Source organism: Trematomus bernacchii, unplaced genomic scaffold (genome assembly GCF_902827165.1).
Source record: "Trematomus bernacchii unplaced genomic scaffold, fTreBer1.1, whole genome shotgun sequence".
Classification (NCBI taxonomy): Eukaryota; Metazoa; Chordata; class Actinopteri; order Perciformes; family Nototheniidae; genus Trematomus; species Trematomus bernacchii.
In genome coordinates this window covers 12,501-21,939 of record NW_022987486.1, presented here as the reverse complement: position 1 = coordinate 21,939, position 9,439 = coordinate 12,501, and the positions used below count along the sequence as shown (strand labels likewise).

The 9,439-nt window shown below is 48.4% G+C and overlaps 1 protein-coding gene across 1 annotated transcript in view; it reads left to right on the top strand.

Annotated features, from left to right (window-relative positions):
• The first annotated feature begins 48 nt into the window (after positions 1-48).
• LOC117499003 (protein Z-dependent protease inhibitor-like) overlaps positions 49-9,439 on the top strand; it is a 10,667-nt gene continuing 1,276 nt past the window's right edge. The window contains exons 1-5 of the mRNA XM_034151232.1: positions 49-430; positions 1,180-1,464; positions 2,102-2,395; positions 8,800-9,073; positions 9,265-9,412. Of these exons, the coding sequence (XP_034007123.1) occupies positions 1,194-1,464; positions 2,102-2,395; positions 8,800-9,073; positions 9,265-9,412 (987 nt within the window). The 5' untranslated portion in view covers positions 49-430; positions 1,180-1,193. The remainder of the gene's footprint in view (positions 431-1,179; positions 1,465-2,101; positions 2,396-8,799; positions 9,074-9,264; positions 9,413-9,439) is intronic.

Genomic DNA, 9,439 nt, shown 5'->3' with positions numbered 1-9,439 from the left:
GTATATTTCTTATATTTTATATAATGTCTCGTGCTGCTGCAGCGCCCCCTGTTGACTTGAACAGGTAAGGCCATGACATCAGGCTGCTCTCAGTGCGCATGCGCGGTTCTGTTGTTGTTAGAGAAAATGAGGTCCGGAAAAGGCGTCTTCACAATAAAAGCGTGAAAGTGTCGGAGCGCTGCCACGCAGTGAAGCGGGACGCTGCTCGTTTCACATTTAGTTTAATCTACATATGAATTGTTAGGTCAAAGCAAAGATAACTTCACGCCTCCTCTCCGGGCCGCCTGGAGTCTGATCGGGGGCCCTGCGTGGGGACGGAAGGTTTATTTTGAAGATCAGAGACCGGAAGTGATGCTGATTGAACAGGGCTCGATGTTCATGGTGATGCGCATCTCGGGAAAATACTGAAACACAAAGAAGATCAACAAAGGTGTGTGTGTGTGTGTGTGTGTGTGTGTGTGTGTGTGTGTGTGTGTGTGTGTGTGTGTGTGTGTGTGTGTGTGTGTGTGTGTGTGTGTGTGTGTGTGTGTGTGTGTGTGTGTGTGTGTGTGTGTGTGTGTGTGTGTGTGTGTGCGCGCGCGCGCTTGTAAGAGTGTGTGTGTGTGTGTGCGCGTGTGCGCGCGTGCGCTTGTATGTGTGTGTGTGCTTGTAAGGGTGTGTGTGCGCGTGCTTGTGTGTGTGTGTGTGTGTGTGTGTGTGTGTGTGTGTGTGTGTGTGTGTGTGTGTGTGTGTGTGTGTGTGTGTGTGTGTGTGTGTGTGTGTGTGTGTGTGTGTGTGTGTGTGTGTGTGTGTGCGCGTGCGCTTGTAAGAGTGTGTGTGCGCGTGTGCGCGTGTGTGCGTGTGTGTGTGTGTGTGCTTGTGTGTGTGCTTGTAAGGGTGTGTGTGCGCGTGCTTGTAAGAGTGTGTGTGTGTGTGTGTGTGTGTGTGTGTGTGTGTGTGTGTGTGTGTGTGTGTGTGTGTGTGTGTGTGTGTGTGTGTGTTGTGTGGGTGTGTGTGTGGTGTGTGTGTGTGTGTGTGTGTGTGTGTGTGTGTGTGTGTGTGTGTGCTTGTAAGGGTGTGTGTGTTTGTGCTTTTTAGGCTGTGTGTTAAATATTTTATCTTTAGTATATTTGTATTGATCTGTGTATGGTAATAATGATAGCAGTTAGCATGTTAGTGATGTTCCCGTCTCCTTCACAGAGGGCGCTGTTACCATGGCTCCCTGTGCCCTTCTCTCATTGGTCGGCCTCCTGCTGCTTGCCTCCTGTCAGCCCGCCTCTCTGCAGGACCTGACCAATAGGAACGCAGACTTCGCGACCCGGCTGTACCGCGCAGTCTCCAGCCGGACAGACGACAACGTCTTCCTGTCCGTTTTCACTTTGTCCTCCGCGCTGCTGCCGCTGCTGAGCGCTGCTGCCGGACCGACCCAGGACCAGCTGCTGCAAGGCCTCCGTCTGCAGGGCCTGGACCCCCAGAGCCTCCCAGGTAGGAACCAGGTCCCCCCCCCCTCCATCACACTTCCTCCTCCATGCTTCCAAGCCAGAAGCCAAGAGAGAGCAAAGCTGTCATCAAGGCAAAAGGGGGCTACTTTGAAGAATCTAAATTAAAAATCATATTCTGGATTTGTTAACACTTTTTTGTTAGCTAGATAATTCCATATGAGTTCTTTCATAGTTTTGATGTCTTCAGTATTAATCTACAAAGTAGAAACAAATACAAATAAACAAAAACCATTGAATGAGAAGGTGTGTCCAAACGTTTGACTGGTACTGTACATAGCTACCAGCTCACACTCTTTATCTTCTGTATTTTTTAACCGTGAACCGGCGACCCTTCGGTTCCAAGACCAAGTCCCTACAGACTGAGCGACTGCCGCCAGTTAGGAACCAGGTTGATAGAGACAGGCAGTTTATGGCCACTAAAGGTTTTGATTACAGGGATAACAGCATCTTACTCCGGCTGGGATGATCCAGATCCAACTCAAGGGCCAAGAAGATGGTTAAATCAGGAAGTAGGAAATGTAAAATGAAGCCGGTGTAAACTGGTTTCTGCTCACATGATGAGTACCGTCAGTCAGTCTCTGAGACCTCATGATGGTCAGTAATCCAGAATCTGTCCTCAGACCTATTCCAGAGTCTCAGGACCACGGTGCAGGATGGCAGCCTTGACATGAACCTGAGGCAGGGCGTGGCCCTCCTCCCCAGACAAGGCCTCCAGGTGTCCTCGTCCTTCCAGGACCTGGTTCAGACCAAGTTTGGAGGGAGCGCTAAGAGTCTGGCCTACACGTCACCATTGGAAGCGGCCAGCACCATCAACCTGTTGGCTCAGGAATGGACCGGAGACACTGTTAGGGAGCTGGTGACCGACCTGGACCCCCAGACCCAGCTGTTGATCGCCACTGCTGCTGCTTACCAGGGTAAGTTTCAGAGTTACCTCCGATACCAGTTTCAGAGTTACCTCCGATACCAGTTTCAGAGTTACCTCCGATACCAGTTTCAGAGTTAACCCCTGATACCAGTTTCAGAGTTACCTCCTGATACCAGTTTCAGAGTTAACCCCTGATACCAGTTTCAGAGTTACCTCCGATACCAGTTTCAGAGTTAACCCCTGATACCAGTTTCAGAGTTACCTCCGATACCAGTTTCAGAGTTACCTCCGATACCAGTTTCAGAGTTAACCCCTGATACCAGTTTCAGAGTTACACCCCTGATACCAGTTTCAGAGTTACCTCCGATACCAGTTTCAGAGTTACCTCCGATACCAGTTTCAGAGTTACCCCCTGATACCAGTTTCAGAGTTACCTCCGATACCAGTTTCAGAGTTACCTCCGATACCAGTTTCAGAGTTACCCCCTGATGCCAGTTTCAGAGTTAACCCCTGATACCAGTTTCAGAGTTACCTCCGATACAGTTTCAGAGTTAACCCCTGATACCAGTTTCAGAGTTAACCCCTGATGCCAGTTTCAGAGTTACCTCCGATACCAGTTTCAGAGTTACCTCCGATGCCAGTTTCAGAGTTACCTCCGATACCAGTTTCAGAGTTACCTCCGATACCAGTTTCAGAGTTACCTCCGATACCAGTTTCAGAGTTACCCCCTGATGCCAGTTTCAGAGTTACCCCCTGATACCAGTTTCAGAGTTACCTCCGATACCAGTTTCAGAGTTAACCCCTGATACCAGTTTCAGAGTTAACCCCTGATGCCAGTTTCAGAGTTACCTCCGATACCAGTTTCAGAGTTACCTCCGATGCCAGTTTCAGAGTTACCTCCGATACCAGTTTCAGAGTTACCTCCGATACCAGTTTCAGAGTTACCTCCGATACCAGTTTCAGAGTTACCTCCGATACCAGTTTCAGAGTTAACCCCTGATGCCAGTTTCAGAGTTAACCCCTGATGCCAGTTTCAGAGTTACCTCCGATGCCAGTTTCAGAGTTACCTCCGATGCCAGTTTCAGAGTTACCTCCGATACCAGTTTCAGAGTTACCTCCGATACCAGTTTCAGAGTTAACCCCTGATGCCAGTTTCAGAGTTAACCCCTGATGCCAGTTTCAGAGTTAACCCTGATGCCAGTTCAGAGTTACCTCCGATACCAGTTTCAGAGTTACCCCCTGATGCCAGTTTCAGAGTTAACCCCTGATGCCAGTTTCAGAGTTACCTCCGATACCAGTTTCAGAGTTACCTCCGATACCAGTTTCAGAGTTACCTCCGATACCAGTTTCAGAGTTACCTCCGATACCAGTTTCAGAGTTAACCCCTGATGCCAGTTTCAGAGTTAACCCCTGATGCCAGTTTCAGAGTTACCTCCGATACCAGTTTCAGAGTTACCTCCGATGCCAGTTTCAGAGTTAACCTGATACCAGTTTCAGAGTACCTGATACCAGTTTCAGAGTTACCTCGATACCAGTTTCAGAGTTACCCCGATGCCAGTTTCAGAGTTAACCCCCTGATGCCAGTTTCAGAGTTAACCCCTGACCAGTTTCAGAGTTACCTCCGATACCAGTTTCAGAGTTAACCCCTGATGCCAGTTTCAGAGTTAACCCCTGATGCCAGTTTCAGAGTTAACCCCTGATGCCAGTTTCAGAGTTAACCCCTGATGCCAGTTTCAGAGTTAACCCCTGATGCCAGTTTCAGAGTTACCTCCGATAACAGTTTCAGAGAACCCTGGATGCCAGTTTCAGAGTTAACCCCTGATGCCAGTTTCAGAGTAACCCTCCGATACCAGTTTCAGAGTTACCTCCGATACCAGTTTCAGAGTTACCCCTGATGCCAGTTTCAGAGTTACCTCCGATACCAGTTTCAGAGTTACCCCGATGCCAGTTTCAGAGTTACCTCCGATAACAGTTTCAGAGTTAACCCCGATGCCAGTTTCAGAGTTACCTCCGAACAGTTTCAGAGTTAACCCCGATGCCAGTTTCAGAGTTACCTCCGATAACAGTTTCAGAGTTACCCCCGACCTCCGATAACAGTTTCAGAGTTAACCCCCCGATGCCGTTTCAGAGTTACCTCCGATAACAGTTTCAGAGTAACCCCCGATGCCAGTTTCAGAGTTACCTCCTGATAACAGTTTCAGAGTTAACCCCTGATACCAGTTTCAGAGTTAACCCCTGATGCCAGTTTCAGAGTTACCTCCGATACCAGTTTCAGAGTTACCTCCGATACCAGTTTCAGAGTTACCTCCGATACCAGTTTCAGAGTTAACCCCTGATGCCAGTTTCAGAGTTAACCCCTGATGCCCAGTTTCAGAGTAACCCCTGATGCCAGTTTCAGAGTTACCTCCTGATACCAGTTTCAGAGTTAACCCCTGATGCCAGTTTCAGAGTTAACCACTGATGCCAGTTTCAGAGTTAACCCCTGATGCCAGTTTCAGAGTTAACCCCCTGATGCCAGTTCAGTAGTTACCTCCGATACCAGTTTCAGAGTTACCTCCGATGCCAGTTTCAGAGTACCTCCGATACCAGTTTTCAGAGTTTACCTCCGATACCAGTTTCAGAGTACCTCCGGATACCAGTTTCAGAGTTCACCCTGATGCCAGTTTCAGAGTTAACCCCTGATGCCAGTTTCAGAGTAAACTCCTGATACCAGTTTCAGAGTTAACCCCTGATGCCAGTTTCAGAGTTACCTCCGATACCAGTTTCAGAGTTACCCCCTGATGCCAGTTTCAGAGTTACCTCCGATAACAGTTTCAGAGTTAACCCCCGATGCCAGTTTCAGAGTTACCTCCGATAACAGTTTCAGAGTTAACCCCCGATGCCAGTTTCAGAGTTACCTCCGATAACAGTTTCAGAGTTAACCCCCGATGCCAGTTTCAGAGTTACCTCCGATAACAGTTTCAGAGTTAACCCCCGATGCCAGTTTCAGAGTTACCTCCGATAACAGTTTCAGAGTTAACCCCCGATGCCAGTTTCAGAGTTACCTCCGATAAACAGTTTCAGAGTTAACCCCCGATTGCCAGTTTCAGAGTTACCTCCGTTACCAGTTTCAGAGTTAACCCCTGATTGCCAGTTTCAGAGTTAACCATGATGCCAGTTTCAGAGTTAACCCCTGAGCCAGTTTCAGAGTTACCCCGATACCAGTTTCAGAGTTTAACCTCCGATGCCAGTTTCAGAGTTAACCCTGATGCCAGTTTCAGAGTTACCTCCGATACCAGTTTCAGAGTTAACCCCTGATGCCAGTTTCAGAGTTAACCCTGATGCCAGTTTTCAGAGTTACCTCCGATACCAGTTTCAGAGTTAACCCCTGATGCCAGTTTCAGAGTTAACCCCTGATGCCAGTTTCAGAGTTAACCCCTGATGCCAGTTTCAGAGTTAACCCCAGATGCCAGTTTCAGAGTAAACTCCTGATACCAGTTTCAGAGTTAACCCCTGATGCCAGTTTCAGAGTTACCTCCGATACCAGTTTCAGAGTTACCCCCTGATGCCAGTTTCAGAGTTACCTCCGATAACAGTTTCAAAGTTAACCCCCGATGCCAGTTTCAGAGTTACCTCCGATAACAGTTTCAGAGTTAACCCCGATTGCCCAGTTTCAGAGTTACCTCCCGATAACAGTTTCAGAGTTAACCCCAGATGCCAGTTTCAGAATGTTACCTCCGATAACAGTTTCAGAGTTAACCCCCGATGCCAGTTTCCAGCGTTACCTCCGGATAACAGGTTTCAGAGTTGAACCCCCGATGCCAGTTTCAGAGTTACCTCCGCGATAAACAGTTTCAGAGTTAACCCCTGAATACCAGGTTTCAGAGTTAACCCCTGATGCCAGTTTCAGAGTTACCTCCGCTCCAGTTTCAGAGTTACCTCCGATACCAGTTTCAGAGTTACCTCCGCATACCAGTTTCCGAGTTACCTCGATACCAGTTTCCGAGTTAACCCATGATCCAGTTTCACGAAGTTAACACCCTGATGCCAGTTTCAGAGTTACCTCGCGATACCAGTTCCCCAGAGTTGTTAACCCCTGATGCCAGTTTCAGAGGTTAACCCCTGATTGCCAGTTTTCAGAGTTCAACCCCTTTTGATGCAGTTTCAGAGTTAACCCCTGTATGCCAGTTTCAGAGTTACCTCCCGATACCAGTTTCAGAGTTACCTCCGATGCCAGTTTCAGAGTTAACCCCTGATGCCAGTTTCAGAGTTACCTCCGATACCAGTTTCAAAGGTAACCCCTGATGCCAGTTTCAGAGTTAACCCTGATGCCAGTTTCAGAGTTACCTCCGATACCAGTTTCAGAGTTAACCCCTGATGCCAGTTTCAGAGTTAACCCCTGATGCCAGTTTCAGAGTTAACCCCTGATGCCAGTTTCAGAGTTAACCCCTGATGCCAGTTTCAGAGTTACCTCCGATACCAGTTTCAGAGTTAACCCCTGATGCCAGTTTCAGAGTTAACCCCTGATGCCAGTTTCAGAGTTACCTCCGATACCAGTTTCAGAGTTAACCCCTGATGCCAGTTTCAGAGTTAACCCCTGATGCCAGTTTCAGAGTTAACCCCTGATGCCAGTTTCAGAGTTAACCCCTGATGCCAGTTTCAGAGTTACCTCCGATACCAGTTTCAGAGTTACCTCCGATGCCAGTTTCAGAGTTACCTCCGATACCAGTTTCAGAGTTACCTCCGATACCAGTTTCAGAGTTACCTCCGATACCAGTTTCAGAGTTAACCCCTGATGCCAGTTTCAGAGTTAACCCCTGATGCCAGTTTCAGAGTTAACCCCTGATGCCAGTTTCAGAGTTACCTCCGATACCAGTTTCAGAGTTAACCCCTGATGCCAGTTTCAGAGTTAACCCCTGATGCCAGTTTCAGAGTAAACCCCTGATACCAGTTTCAGAGTTAACCCCTGATGCCAGTTTCAGAGTTACCTCCGATACCAGTTTCAGAGTTACCCCCTGATGCCAGTTTCAGAGTTACCTCCGATAACAGTTTCAGAGTTAACCCCCGATGCCAGTTTCAGAGTTACCTCCGATAACAGTTTCAGAGTTAACCCCCGATGCCAGTTTCAGAGTTACCTCCGATAACAGTTTCAGAGTTAACCCCCGATGCCAGTTTCAGAGTTACCTCCGATAACAGTTTCAGAGTTAACCCCCGATGCCAGTTTCAGAGTTACCTCCGATAACAGTTTCAGAGTTAACCCCTGATACCAGTTTCAGAGTTAACCCCTGATGCCAGTTTCAGAGTTACCTCCGATACCAGTTTCAGAGTTACCTCCGATACCAGTTTCAGAGTTACCTCCGATACCAGTTTCAGAGTTACCTCCGATACCAGTTTCAGAGTTAACCCCTGATGCCAGTTTCAGAGTTAACCCCTGATGCCAGTTTCAGAGTTAACCCCTGATGCCAGTTTCAGAGTTACCTCCGATACCAGTTTCAGAGTTAACCCCTGATGCCAGTTTCAGAGTTAACCCCTGATGCCAGTTTCAGAGTTAACCCCTGATGCCAGTTTCAGAGTTACCTCCGATACCAGTTTCAGAGTTACCTCCGATGCCAGTTTCAGAGTTAACCCCTGATGCCAGTTTCAGAGTTACCTCCGATACCAGTTTCAGAGTTAACCCCTGATGCCAGTTTCAGAGTTAACCCCTGATGCCAGTTTCAGAGTTAACCCCTGATGCCAGTTTCAGAGTTAACCCCTGATGCCAGTTTCAGAGTTACCTCCGATACCAGTTTCAGAGTTACCTCCGATGCCAGTTTCAGAGTTAACCCCTGATGCCAGTTTCAGAGTTACCTCCGATACCAGTTTCAGAGTTAACCCCTGATGCCAGTTTCAGAGTTAACCCCTGATGCCAGTTTCAGAGTTACCTCCGATACCAGTTTCAGAGTTAACCCCTGATGCCAGTTTCAGAGTTAACCCCTGATGCCAGTTTCAGAGTTAACCCCTGATGCCAGTTTCAGAGTTAACCCCTGATGCCAGTTTCAGAGTTACCTCCGATACCAGTTTCAGAGTTACCTCCGATGCCAGTTTCAGAGTTACCTCCGATACCAGTTTCAGAGTTACCTCCGATACCAGTTTCAGAGTTACCTCCGATACCAGTTTCAGAGTTAACCCCTGATGCCAGTTTCAGAGTTAACCCCTGATGCCAGTTTCAGAGTTAACCCCTGATGCCAGTTTCAGAGTTACCTCCGATACCAGTTTCAGAGTTACCTCCGATAACAGTTTCAGAGTTAACCCCCGATGCCAGTTTCAGAGTTACCTCCGATAACAGTTTCAGAGTTAACCCCTGATGCCAGTTTCAGAGTTAACCCCTGATGCCAGTTTCAGAGTTACCTCTGATACCAGTTTATTAAAGTATTGAGGATTGTGTTGTTTATATGTTTGTCTTGTTGTATAAATAAAGTTGTTTGTGTTTTGCAGTTAAGTTCAGTCCGTCCTTTAACGAGTCCCTCACCCAGGACGAGCGGTTCTACGTGAACAAGTACCGCGTGGTGATGGTTCCCATGATGTTCCGGGCAGATAAGTTCTTCCTGGCCTACGACCTCGGGCTGAAGGCCGGCGTCCTGAAGCTGCCGATGGCCGGCGGGGCGGCCATGTTGGTGGTCCTGCCCGATGAAGACGTGGACATCACTTCAGTGGAGGAGGCAGTGACCGGAGACCTTATCCAGACCTGGATCAGACAGCTGAAGAAGACGTGAGGCCTCCTGACCCCTTACCTCCTATACCCTCATCTCCTATCCCCTTATCTCCTACCTCCTGACCCCTTACCTCCTACCCCTTACCTCCTATACCCTCATGTCCTACCTCCTAACTCCTTCATTCCTTCCATCCTCGTTCTTGACGTGATTTATTTTAGTTTCTTGTTTATGTTTTGCTCCGAAACAGGAAGTTGGAGGTGCAGCTTCCCCGCTTCCTGTTGGAACGCTCTTACTCTCTGCGTGACGTCCTGCAGACTCTCAATATCACTCAGGTGTTCCAGGAGGAGGCCGACCTGAGCAACATGGGGGAGGGCGAAGCTGTGAAACTCACCCAGGTGAGTCTCTGGGGGGAGGGCGGAGCA